Source organism: Nomascus leucogenys, chromosome 14, assembly GCF_006542625.1.
Source record: "Nomascus leucogenys isolate Asia chromosome 14, Asia_NLE_v1, whole genome shotgun sequence".
In the NCBI taxonomy this organism is placed as follows: domain Eukaryota; kingdom Metazoa; phylum Chordata; class Mammalia; order Primates; family Hylobatidae; genus Nomascus; species Nomascus leucogenys.
The window spans coordinates 36,253,100-36,267,062 of NC_044394.1; the positions used below are offsets into that span (position 1 = coordinate 36,253,100).

Below are 13,963 nucleotides of genomic sequence, written 5' to 3' on the forward strand. Positions count from 1 at the left end.
CTGGCCAGCCTCCTCTGCTGGGCCCCAGGCCTTTGCGTCCTCTCTGCCCTGAGCCACCTCCTTGTGGCCTCCCCGCTTCTGCTGCTCTTATGGCGTGTCTCATTCTGCCTGTCCCTCTCTTTTAGCCTGCTTGCATGTCCCTTTTCTCTCTTTACATCCTAAGCTGAAGAGCCCTGAGGTTACATTCTGTGTGCCCACCCACCCCAGCTGGCCTTCTTTGCATTTCCCCTTATGGACACTTGGTGGCAGTATTATCCAAGATGTGAACAATACTTGATTGGGCCAAGTTACTAAGAAGATAGTGTGGGAGAGTGTGTGCGACTGTGCACTTCATGGTATCGAAGAAAGTAAAGGTAGGTACTTTAGGGCAGGACACGAAGTTTTAAAACAACCTTTTTTTTTTTTTTTCTGAATTCAAGAATAAAACCCATTAATTGCAAAAAAATTGAAAAAAAATCAGAGAAAAGGAAAACAACAAAAACTCCCACTGCACCATATTCTGTACCTTGCACCACCCTGGAGAGAATTACTGATAACATTGGTTTGTATTTCCTTCTAGTATGTTTTCTCTCTTTAGCTCCCACTACCCTCTTACCTCCCCTCTTCCCACTTGCTGGGAAAAAATAATGAAAACATTGATTTTCATTATTCAAGGCTTCTGTATTTGCCAATTTGCCTACTCACTAAAATGTATTTGCAAGCCCAAAATCAACACTCATGGCACTTTGGTGATGATTTGTGGACACTTTCAGGGCTTTGAAAACTTTGAGTCTCCTGGCACGTATGTTGGTTGCTGAGGTTGAATAAGGTGACTCTCTGCCTCCCTGCTCCAACTTTCATGGAGTAAATACAACATGTCCATGATCAAAGGACATGCATTTACTCCATGAGAGTTGAAACAGGGAGGCAGAGAGTCTCAAAACATGATACTACACAGGACACGTATCAAAGGACGCAGACAAAATACGTGTCCTTTGATACGTATCCTGTGTAGTCTCATGTTTTTCACGTTTTTGTGCCTTTTGTTGGCGACTTCGCTGTTTAAAATGGCCCCAAATGTCGTGCTGAAGTGCTGTCTGGCGTTCCTAAGCTCAAAAAGGCTGTGATGTGCCTTACGGAGGAAGTGTGTGTGATAGATAAGCTTCCTGCAGGCTTGAGTCAGTGTCATTGGCTGTGAGTTCAATGCTGATGACTCAGCAATATATATTAAAAAGTAAGGTGTCCTTCAACAGAAGCACACATAAACCAAAGTTACGTATTGATCAGTTGACAAAAACGTTGTGACAGAGGTTGCCAGGAATTTAACCCTGCTTTTCCTCTGGGGTAATGAGTCAGTATTCACTAATTCAGGGTTCATGGTGACCTTATAGATTGTAACTACCATGAATAATGAGAATCAACTATATACATGCAGTTTGGTAAACTGCTTGTGTTGTCTCATCTTTTCTCAGGTTATTAAATAGTCATTGAAATGATTTTTTTTGATGGCTGCATAATATTCTGTCAGATGAGCATACCATAACATTTGACCGATTTTTGGATATATATAATTCCAATTTTCCTCTTTTATAAACAACATTGTGACAAACAACAGCATACAGGAATCTTTGTCCACACTCTGATTGCTTTTCTGTAGGGAAGTTTCTAGAATTGGGGCTGCTAAGCCAGAGGGCTTATTTTTAAGTATTTGATACAGATGGACAAATAGCCTTCCAGAGAGAGTGTGCTAATAATACTCCATTGGGGAGTGAAGGAAGGTAAAGAAAAAAGGTAAAGGAAGAAAAAAAGAGAATCAGAGGAAGAGGAAGAAGCAGCAGGGTGCGGCCCTGGCTGAGTGCCTGTGGGTGGAACAAGATGGGGGGAATGCTGGCAGGGATCTCTGGGGCCAGAGGCAGTGCTGGCTGGGGTGTGGCAGATGGACCAGCTGCTGTTCAACCCCCAGACCCACATCCTGGTGAAGGCAGCCAGGTTGAAGTGTTTGCGATGGAGGAGGGCCAGATTCCTGGGGCAGGGGCTGAAGCAGCCCGTGTGCATCCTGTGTGTGTGTTGGGGCAGCTTGTGCCTTTGTGCCTTCTTATTCCAGGGACCTGGGGCACAGACTTGGCAGGGCCGCTCAGCTGGGTCTTGCTAAAGTGTCTTTTGTTTTAAAATTTTGTTTATCTAATTTTTGAATTAGGTAGTACATTTATTCTATGTACTATATACATTTATTTTATCTATCTTTCATGAAAAATCTCCCTCTTGCTCTGTACCCCATCCAACAATCAATCCATTTCTTCCTTTTCAAAGAAAACCACTGCAATTAGTTTCTTTTATATTATTCTGGTTTTGTGATGCACATGCAAGCAAATATGACTACAGATTGTTCCTTTATGTTTTTTTTTGAGATAGAGTCTCACTCAGTAGCCCAGGCTGGAGTGCAGTGGTGCAATCTCAGCTCATTGCAGCCTCTGCCTCCTGGATTCAGGTGATTCTCATGCCTTGGTCTCCCGAGTAGCTGGTACTATAGGCATGTGCCACCACTTCTGGCTAATTTTGGTATTTTTAGTAGAGACAGGGCTTTGCCACATTATCCAGGCTGGTCTTGAACTCCTGACCTCAAGTGATCCACCTGCCTTGGGCTCCCAAAGTGCTGGGATTAAGGCATGAGCCACCATGCCTGGCCAACTATAGATTTTTATCTTTTACCTTTTAGCACAAATGGCTGCGCATCACACTCACCGCTCTGCGCCTTGCTTTGTTCACTTAATCATATAACTTGGAGATTGTTTCATGTCACTACCTAGAGGCATCCTCATTCTGTTTGAGAGCCGCCTAGTACTGCATTGTATGGATGGACCATGCTTCATTTAACCTGCTCTCCATTGGTGGACACATGGGTTGTTCCAAATCCTTGCTAGTTCAAGCCACGCTGCAGTGAATAGCCTCACACATTTGTCATTCCTCACATGTGCAAGTATTTCTGTAGGATGGCTGTCTAGAGGTAGGATTCATAGGGCAGTGGGAACATGCATTTAAAACCACAATAGATAGTGGCCAATTGTCCTCTGGAGGGGTCAAACTATTTTGTTTTCCCACCAGCAAAACACGAGCATGCAGTTTTCCCATAGCCTTGCCAACGGTGGTCTATCAGACTTTAGAGATTTTTATGGATCTGATGGGTGGGGAATGGTATTTTGTTGGTTTTCTTTGTGTTTCTTTATGAGTGGGATGAAGCATCTTTTTATATGTCTCAAGGCCTTGCGTCTTCATTCTGTGAACTGTCTCTTCCACTCTTTGCTCTTTGTTCCACTGGATTGGATCGTTGGTCTCTCTTCTTTCCTTACTCCTCTCTTTGCTAACTAACACAAGGGCCAAATCCTGGCACTCAGCCCCACACCCAGCCCTGTGTGGCCTTTGTCTGGGGCTCTTTTTACAGGGAGGAGGGGGAAGGTGGGGGCAGGGGCCAGCACTGGGTGGACCAGGAATGGAGACATCATCCTCACCCCTGGGGACCTGAAGTCTCTGATTTAAGTCAGATGCTCATTAAATGAGATAATGCACATAAAGTGCTTAGCACACTGCAGGGCTTATCATAGTAAATGCTCTGAAAAGGCTGCTCATTATTTTCATGTGTAGAACATGGAAATCTACCAGGCTCTGTGTATCTGAAACTGAGTCTTTACCTGCTGCCCCCGTGTGTGCGTACAGGATGCCCTGGGGCTGGCTAAGGGGCTCACAGGCTGGCCTGTGAGCTGCTGGTTTGGACCTGGTTTCCACTCCTGTGAGGTTTCTTGTTTGGGAAAAGCCTGGTCTTTAGGGCAGGGCTGGTTGGAGGCAGACTATGGCTTATAGGGTTTGTATCTTCACTGAATTTTCTTTCACTCTCTGACCTCGGTGCATGGCTCCCCTCCCCCATCTCTGATCTCCTAGGGGTCACAGTCTTCCTACATGGTGGATGATCTGGGGTAATGGGCAAAAGAGCCTTCTGGGCCATAAGGGTCTCTGGGAAAGCCCGTCTGGACTGGACTCAGGGCCCCCACATTTAGGGTCATGGCCATAATAGGAGGTATGGAGGGGGATTTTCAGCCAGAGATGTGAGTTAAGGGTAGAAGGGCTGTGGCATTCAGACAACCCACCCCACCCTTACCCACTCCCCAGCTCTGGGTCTGACCTTCCGTTGAGCTTTGTCTCTGCAAAGATTCCCTGTGTCAGCCCCCTGCACTAGGCCCCAACCCCAGGGTCTTACACCCAGCCCTAAGGGCAGCCAGCGTGGCAGAGAATGGCCACTGGCTGGCATGGTGGCCCGGGGGGAGCCCAGAGTCCCCATGGAGCTCGATCCACTTGTCCCCTCCCTGTGTCTTCTAGCTCTGCAGCAAGATCTTGGAGAAGACGGCCAACCCTCAGTGGAACCAGAACATCACACTGCCTGCCATGGTGAGCCTCCTGCCCCCAGCACACCCAAGGAGGCCCCTGGGGCTCTGGGCTTCGGGAGGTCCAGGGCTCCTGCCTCCCCAGCATCCTGCTGTTATCCCAGACTTCAGCTCGGGGTGGGGAGGGGCTGTTCTATCTTCAAAAGGACTCTTCTCCCGACACGCCTCTATTCCCTCCTCAGTTTCCCTCCATGTGCGAAAAAATGAGGATTCGTGTCATAGACTGGTGAGTTCTGAGTCTTGGAGTCTTTGGGGCGGGCTGTCCTGAGGGGGCGCTGGGTCCCTTAGTTTCATTCGGCTCAGTGACTGGTAGTAAGAGTGTGAGGGAGAAGTTTCAGGTGAGGTAATGTCCCCTTGGGGTAGCCAGGGATGGAGAGGGTGTGGGCAATTCCTGGGAAGCTTACTCACACCTGCTTGTTGGGAGGTAGGCAGATAAGGAGGAATCATCTCTGAGGGCAGAAGGAACTGGGAAGGCTTCCTGGAGGAGGTGGGGCAGGTGATGGCCTGGCAGGAGGGGTGGGGTTTTGCTAAGCTCACGATAAGGACATTCCAGTGAGGAGAGGCTCACAAACCAAGGGAAGGGGCTGAAAAGAGCAGAGCTTCAGGGAGGATGGGCTGCGGTGCTGCCCTGGGTTGGTGGGATGAAAAGGTAGGGTCCCCAGGCTGAAGGAGTGGACCAGATTGCCTGAGCAGGAGACACCACGGCAGCTGTGCAGCAGGTGAGGACAGCAGCTCATGGGCGTCTTAGAAAGATCACAGCATCTAATACTTGTTGAGCGCCTACTATACACCAAACCTTGTTCCCAGCAAGCACTTGACGCGAGTCATCTCATCTGTCCATCAACTCACCAACATCAGTTCGCAGATGAGAAGGCAGGTTGGGAAAGATTGAGTGACCTGCCCGAGCTGACAGCTAGCTGGAAAGTAGCTGAGGCCAGGCTTGAACCCAAGCCTGCTGTTTCCAAAGCCTGTGTTCCTAACCACTAGGCATGCCACCTCCTACTAGTTGAGGGGAGCTCTCTCTTACACTTGAGGGGAACATTCAGGGTCCACACATGTGATCTCCGGGCATTGGGCTTCCCAAAAAGAGAGAGTTGTCCTTTCTTTGCCCCCAAGAAGTCTTGGCTATGTGGTTCCCCAGCGTGTTCTCCTTTGGTCTCATGCCCATGACACCCCCAACCAGGAGGATAATGAGAGGCTAGGGAAAAACCCCCAGGCCACAGAGCCATTAAGCTGTGTGCCAGTTCCCCAGGCCTAAAGAAAACAGCTTGTGAGAATTAGAGGAGAGGAAAGAGAGCCGCCAGGAGGGCCTGTGAGGGAGAGGCCGCGAGGGCAGTGACCACGGGTATGTACCATGGGGAAGCGGTTTGGAGGAAAGATGTGCTTTACATCCCAGAATGATCTCTTCATCTCCGCTCTCCATGTGTGCCGCTCTGACTGCGGGCGATGAGCTGTGCGTGTCCCTGTGTGTTTGCGCATGTGGATGTGAGTGGGTGCGGTTGTCTCCTGTGTTGTGGATGTGTCTGGCCCGAGTCCGGGTGAGCTGTGTCAAAGGCATCGGCATACTGTACAATCCAAACACATTACAGAATCTCGTGGTTGCATCTCTGGTTTGGGTTGAAGTGGCATTTTTATTGTGAGTCTATTTTCAGACTTGCTGTATTTTCCAAAAGCAACCCCAAGCCCCAAAACCCAGCTCTTGGCCAGAAAGCATTCTGCTGCTTCAAGTTCCTATCCAGAAGAGTGCTTTCTTCCCAGACAATGCAGATAAGCTCTTGTTATTACCTGAATCCTGGAAATAGGATATAGTCCATATGGCCTTTTCTCTGTAACTTAATCTTCCATTTAATTCTTCAGAAATTCCCTTTTCATTAAAAAACCAAGCCAAACAACAACAACAAAAAAACCCCCAAACCACCCCCTACCTCCATAAAACAAAACCTCTCTCCTCCCACTCTCCTTCCCTCCTCTCCCAGTTCAGAGAAGGCTGGAGGTCAGAAATCCAATTCCTTTTTAAGTGCTGGCCTTTTCTAGGGTTTGGTCATGAAGACCGGGTACAAATGCCATCAACTGTCAGTCATCTGGTGCTGAGAATATCATTGTAAAATGTTCCAGGAAATTTTTACTTTCTAGTTTTTTTTTTTTTTTTTTTTTGCGGGGGCGGGGGGATGGAGTTTCGCTCTTGTCATCCAGGCTGGAGTCCAATGGCGTGATCTTGGCTCACTGCAACCTCTGCCTCCCAGGTTCAAGTGATTCTCCTACCTCAGCCTCCCGAGTGGCAGGGATTACAGGCACGCACAACCACCCCTGGCTAATTTTTGTATTTTTAGTAGAAACAAGTCTTCATCACGTTGGCCAGGCTGGTCTTGAACTCCTGATCTCAGGTGATCCATCTGCCTTGGCCTCCCAAAGTGCTGGGATTACAGGCATGAGCCACCACACCCTGCTTTTCAGTTTTATTAACATCATTCACTTGGAAAAATGATAAAGATCTGTCTGTGCTGACAATTCATTCTTCCTAATGTAGTGCTGGCGATGGAAAACTTTAAAAATCAAAGCTTAATCACCTCCCTGGGAAATACGAAGAGGAAGAAAGGAGCACAGAAATTGCGCAGAGATTAGGGTACCTCATAGGGTTAGGATTTCAAAGAAAAATCGAAGCACCATGCCAGGGTGTGCCTTTCACAATGGAGCTGGGATGTGTCATCTGAAGCTGCCCATGGCTAAGGCACTCACAACAGGGAGAGGGGGTCTAAGGGGCACCAAGAAGAAGGGGAAAATACCCAGGAGGAACTTCCTGAAGGAGATGGGTCCTGCCCAGCCCAGTGTTTCTCAGCCTCTGCATCATTGGCATTTGGGGCTGGAATATTCTTTGCTGTGGGGGTTCTCAACCTAGTGGTTTTGACCCCAGGTCTAGCCTACCTGGGAAGCAGCAGGTGGCTGCAATCAAAGCTCTGGTCTCCACGTCAGCATATCTGGCCTCAAATCCCAGCTTTGCCATCTTGGCAAATTATTTAACCTGCTCAACCTTGGCCTTCTCATCTGAATTTGGAGCTAATTGTAGTACCTACCTGGTAGTGCTGATGTGAGTTTGAGTGAGTTAAGTCACCTGATGGTTTTAGCGTAGTGCTTGGCTCTTAGTACGTGCTCAATAAATGTTAGCTATTACTGTTTATTATTATCAAAGGAGGCAGGAGTGGCGTTCAGAGGGAGGGTCTGCGTAGGATGGGGTTGGCTAACAGATGAATCAAGCAGTTAACCTCCTTGAGCTCCTGGCCACAGTCCCCTACCCTGGTTGGGGAGCCAAGAAGTGTCCCCCTGGAAGCAGGCCCTATGCCATGCAGGACCAGTGTTCCAGGAATCAGGACACTAGGGCTTCCATCCTGGCCTTGCCCTTCCTCCCCTGATGACCTTGGGCAAGTACCTACATGGCTTTGAGCCTCAGTTTCCTCATGGGTGCAACAGAGATAATAATAAAAGTGCTTGTTTCTCAAGGCTGTGTGAGCCTCCTGTGTGATAAAGGCTGAAAGTGCTCCATTACATACAAAGTCAGATACAAAAAGGAATCGTGTATTACCATTGGCTACTTCAAGACTGTGGCCTTGGAGATAGTTTCTTCCTGGTCACCTAGTTTTCTCCTTGATCTGGACATTTCTTTAGCTCCTGGAGCCTCTCAGTTCTTCCTGGGTCTGGGAATCTGGCTCCCTGAACAGGCCAGTCCCTGGCCCTGCCTCCTTGCCTCTGGCCTCCTCCCTGTCAGCCTGCAGATGTGTCTGCAGAGATCCAGGCTGGCAGCCTGGGTTTGGTTGCCTGATGGGATGCTGGTGGTTGGCGAGATGAACTAGTTCCCTCTCAGAGAGTCTTGGGCAAGCCTTCTGTGCAGTCTCTTCATCTCTGGGAGTACCGGGCCTCAGTAACATACCAAAGTGGAGACCAGGAGTGCTCTCTGCCCGCCCCCTGCCCCCCTGTGATGTGTAACCGAGGCCGCATACTTCCCTGGTGGGCTGTGGCCTGCAGTTCCTTTCCTGTGTTCAGGCCCTCTCTGCTCCCTTGCTCTAGGGACCGCCTCACTCACAATGACATCGTGGCTACAACCTACCTGAGTATGTCAAAAATCTCTGCCCCTGGAGGAGAAATAGAAGGTATGTTCCCTCTTCGTTCTGCCCTTTGACCCCCTGTGCTCTCCCCTGTCCCCCCTCTATCCAGCTTACTTTTCTAGTTTTGAGACTTTGCAGAAAAGGGGAGATTATAAGGCCTCTGTTGCCCATTTTCCACTGAGAAGGGCTCTGGCAATGAAAGAGATGTCTTGCAGACATTTAGGTTTCTCCACACTTGGATTGTGGGATATGCCACTGAAGGGCACAAAGAGGATAATTCACTCCTGCAGAGAATATTGGCTGGCTGTGGCCAAGCCATCCATCAGGTCCTGCATTGGCCGACTGTGCTCTAGCAGTTTCAAAAGCTATTGAAATAGCTCTTACTGTTCTATTAAAAAAGCAACTCATCATCATTTTGTAAAATTTTAAATAAAGAAATAATCTGAAAGAAAATAAAATTTACCTGAAATTACCCATAAGCCCACCCCTCCAGACAAGAACTATTAGCACTCCCAGACCTTTCTGTATGTATGTATATATGTATGTATGTATATATCTGTACATGCAGGTAAGATGTGTGTATTTAATACATGGGTATGTGTATATATACATTAGAACAAACTGTTTTGAAAATTGCTTTTTGATACTTGACAATACAACGTAGATATCTTTTCCTGTTATTAAAAGTTCTTCTATAATACAATTTTAAATGAATACACATATTTCATTACGTGAATGTATCATGATCCACGTTAACTAGTTAAGGATAACATGTAGGTGTTTTCAAATTTTTCCACATTATAAGCAACTAAATTGGCAATGAATATTTCTGTAGCTGAATCTTTATATAATTCATGAGTTTCCTTTTGGATAAATACCTGAAATTGGAATTGCTGTGTGAAAAGATTTCAACTTTTTTTTTTTTTTTTGAGATGGAGTCTTGCCCTGTTGCTAGGCTGGAGTGTAGTGGCCCAAACTCAGCTCACTGCAACCTCCGCCTCCCCAATTCAAGCAATTCTCCTGCCTCAGCCTCCCGAGTAGCTGGGACTACAGGTGTGCGCCACCATGCCCGGCTAATTTTTGTATTTTTAGTAGAGACAGAGTTTTACCATGCTGGCCAAGCTGGTCTCGAACTCCTGGCCTCATGATCCGCCCACCTCGGCCTCCCAAAGTGCTGGGATTACAGGCATGAGTCACCACACCCAGCCTAGGATTTCAACATTTTTAAGACTTTTGATATTTATCAAAATTGCCCTTCAAAAAGGCTGGACTACTTTTATACTCTCTTCATGCCCCTAGGCTTATTTTGCTATACCTTCCCCAACACAGGGTAAAATAATAACATTAAAAAAGAACTTGGTTAATTTTATAGGTGAAAATGGTATTTCATTGTTGCCTTAATTTTCATTTTATTGATGGCTGGTGAAGTTGACCGATTTCAATTTGAATATATTTAAATAATTATTTTATATTTATATATAACATGTTTATATAATTTATATTCATTCTATTATAAATGTCTTTTTTATGTTCTTGGTCCATATGAGGAAATGTTTATCTTTTTCTCATACTTTGGTAAGAGTTCTGTATATATATGGATATTAACTTTTCCCCTGTCATATATGTAGTAAATAATTCTTGTTGGCTTTATTTTACCAATTAATAGTTTTTGACCTATAGAAATTTAAAATTTTTATGTAGCCAAATCTGTTAGTCTTTTCCTTAGGGAATAAGGCAAGGATCTAGCATTACTTTTTTCAAAATTATTCTTTGGTGATACAAACACTGTATTTTGAGTAATCTTTTCCCCATATTTCGAAATGCTGCCTTTATCACCTACTAAATTTCTAAATGTGTTCTTGGGCCTGTTTCTCTATTATCTCCAATTGGTATGTCTGCTTATTATTTCTTTGGTTTTGATATCTGGGTTATGCTGGCTTTGTAAAATTAATTGTAAAGATTTAAAGTCTTCTCTAACATCTGGAACAGTTTCTATAACATAAGAATACAGTCTTTTGAGGGTTTGAAATAATTCACCCATAAAACCATATGGGCTGGGTGCCCTTTTTGAGTGCGTATAGTAATAGCTCTTTAAAAACTTTTCAATTTCTCCTGTGATGTTTGTTATTTTTAGTTCGTCGCTTTTACTCTAGTCAATTTTGATAATTTATATTTTCCTAGAAAAGCATCCATTACATTGAGGTCTAATTTATTTACATAGTGTTGTACAGAGCAAATTTTTATAATTTGAATAATTCTCTCTACCTGTGGTGTTTTACTTTTTCTTATTTCTAATGCTATGTATTTGAGGTTTTTTTTCTTGATTAGCTGGTTAGAAGTTTATTTTAAAACTTTATTGGACTTTTAATCTTTGCACTTTCTAACTCTCTTTAGACTGATTTTATTGTTTCCTTCTTTAACTTTCTAGCTTCTTGTCTTTATTTTTAAAATTTCTTATTTAAATAATGAAAGTATGGTTTCTGCCTTGTGTGTCATGCTCAAACCCTAAGATTCAGCAGACCCTAAGGTTATATTTAACTCTATTAATTTTTTTTGACATTTAAACATTTGATCTATTTTGAATTTATTTTTGTGTGTTTTCTGACAGCAGTCTGATTTGATTCTTTCATAGTTAGTCTATTTTTTTCCTTGACTAGATGCTGCTCATAGGAATTTATCTTTTTTCTTATAGTTTAGAAAATTATTTTAATCTATCTTGGTACAGGATACTTTCCATTGAATTTTGTCTGAGACATGATGAATTCTTAAATCTGAGTTGAGGATTGTTTTTTAAAAATTCTGACATTATGCCATGGACAGCTGAAGGCAGAGTGGGGGAGTGGGGAGAGCTCTAGCTCTCCAGCCCGCCAACTTGGGTTCAAATGCTCTTGGCTCTGCTTCTTTGTAACTGAGTTGCTCCAGTCTCTGTAAAATGGGGCTCTTACAAGTCCCAACCCTCATGAGGTGGTTGTAAAAATCATGAGGTTATAAAAGTAAGGTTCTTATAATGTCTAGTACACAATAACCTTAAAGTAACATTTGCTGTTTATCATCATTAAGATGGGCTTTCTATGTTGCTAATCTGATTTTTTTCTGTACCAATTCTGCCTTTTACTGCTTCGTACGTGGTTTAAAATGGGCTATTGCATTTGTAGTTTCTTGTCAAGCCTTCTTTTTCCCCTGTCACTCCTTTTATATTTTCCTTTACTTCTTTGTTCCTTGTCTGTTCTCTCCTGGCAGTCTGCTTTGTTCCACAAAAACTACATCTTCTTGTACTCTACTGAGGATTCCAAATCATTTTCTGCAATATGCAGGTGAATGCTTTCCTGAATCTTATGGCTGCAGTTTCCATAACCTGGTTGGCTCTCTGCCCTCTCCCTGCTTTATTCACTCTCCCACAAGATCTGTTCAGTGTTGGTATCTCCCACAGATAGGGTGTGTGGGTCTTTCTCTGTCCATCCATCGCCTCAGATCTTTAGCTGGAGGACAGGTTAACGTGCCCAGTTTCTGGCCAACTCTACCCAGTGCTCTTGAAGCTGGAGATCGTCTCCAGATTCTAGATCTGTAGGAGACCTCTAGGAGTTCTTCTCCTAGAAGAGGAGACAGGAGGAGATACCATTTTTAAAAATGTTCCTTTTTTTTTTTTTTTGAGATGGAGTCTTGCTCTTTTCGCCCAGCCTGTAGTGCAGTGGTGTGATCTTGGCTCACTGCAACTTCTGCCTCCTGGGTTCAAGTGATTCTCCTGCCTCAGCCTCCCAAGGAGCCAGGATTACAGTTGCCTGCCACCATACCTGGCTAATATTTTGTATTTTCAGTAGAGACAGGGTTTCACCATGTGGGCCAGGCTGGTCTCGAACTTCTGACGTGAGGTGATCCACCCGCCTTGTCCTTCCAAATGTTACATCATTTTTAAGCAAGACATTGTTAACTTAGACTTCTAACTGCTTGATGTCCTCATATCCTTCCATAAATGTAGGCAGCTATCAGAGGCATATACCTGACATTGGTTTTCATTCACTTCATTCTTTTAGGAGATGTTTATTGAGCATATGCCTTCTGTCAGGGGCTGGGCATACAGGATTGAACAAAATATTCTTGATCTCATCCTCAGAGAACTTAGAGTCCTGGCAGGCGACAAACAAGTAGACAAATAAAAATATGGGTATAAATTGTCTTAAGTGCCCTCGAAGAAAAGGACATGCATAGTGAAAGAGAATAACAGAGTAGGGGAGAGCTGCTTCTGCCTGGTAGAGTCAAGGAAGGCTTCTAGGAGGAAGTGTCTTAGGCTGCCAGAGGGGAAGCCACTGGCATGCGAGGAGTAGGTAGGAAAGAGTTCCAGGCAGAGGTGATGACATATTCCAAGGCCACGTGGCAAGAAAGAAATGAAAAGACTGGTTTGGCTGAGTTCTCTGAAACATTTAAAGGGCAACTTTTAATTATAGAAAATTTCAAGTACACGCAAAAGTAGAGAATTGTACAGTAAACTCCCAGGCATCCTCCCTGAGCTTCCACCTCTAGCTGCTGTCTGCCTTCTGATTTCCTTGTTGGGTCTTTGGACTAGTCCCAGAAACGACCTTCCTGAAGGCACCGCGGACTTGCTCTTCTTGCCCCAGCCCCTCCCTTCCTTGCTGGGGGAACAATCTGTTCCGGGGTGTGGCCCCTTCACTAATTGCTGTTCAGATAGTTTCCGAGAAGGGCTGTCTCCTGCACAGGTAGAGAGATTTGGGGGTGGTAATGCAGACAGAGGGTCACCTCACAGGTCAGCACTCTTGGTATGGAAGGAACTTCGTCTTCAGTTTTCTGACTGGCACTGTCTCTTGTCTCTCAATCTAGGGGCAGACACTGGTGGAGGCACAGTGTGGCATTTCTGACTGTTTTCTGACAGTCGTGTTTCATGAGGGCTGCAGCCGTGCCTACCACCAGCCCCTGATGGAGAGTTCAATCCCCCCACCTGTCTTCATTTCTATGCTGTGTGAGCCCTCACCTTTCTCTGTGTCCGCATGAGTGTGCTGGTGGGAAGGCGAGAAAGATGTTTATATGGTCACTAGATGGCGCTAAGGTCACGGGCAACCCAGCGTGCTTCGGAAGGCATTCAAAGTCCGGACCATCTTCCATCACAGATGGTTCTGGAAAGAAATGAGACTCTTCTTGCAACCAGCTAACCGGTTTTGAACATGCAGTTAAATAGCTTGATCTAAGTGGCAGTAAAAGAGTTAAACTTGTGCATCCAACTGGAGCTGTCCTTGATGACTCTCGGACCCTGCCGACCCGTTCCTGCAGAGGTGAGTCCCTTTCTGGGGCCAGGGCCTCTCTCTGGTCTTGAGGTTGGGCCCTTGCCTTGCTCGGGCCAAGCCTCCCCGACTTGCCCGCAGCCCCCTCAGAACGCGTCGCTCCAACTTTCCTTTCAGCCCTTTTTTATGTTGTTTCTCCACGTTGTGGGCTTGCAGCCCATTG

The 13,963-nt window shown here is 45.4% G+C and overlaps 1 protein-coding gene across 7 annotated transcripts in view; it reads left to right on the top strand.

Annotated features, from left to right (window-relative positions):
• DYSF (dysferlin) overlaps positions 1-13,963 on the top strand; it is a 229,721-nt gene that overhangs the window by 77,165 nt on the left and 138,593 nt on the right. For all 7 annotated transcript variants that reach the window (XM_030827268.1, XM_030827272.1, XM_030827270.1 and 4 more), the window contains exons 15-17: positions 4,348-4,416; positions 4,595-4,638; positions 8,472-8,554. In XM_030827268.1, coding sequence (XP_030683128.1) covers positions 4,348-4,416; positions 4,595-4,638; positions 8,472-8,554 — 196 coding nt within the window. The remainder of the gene's footprint in view (positions 1-4,347; positions 4,417-4,594; positions 4,639-8,471; positions 8,555-13,963) is intronic.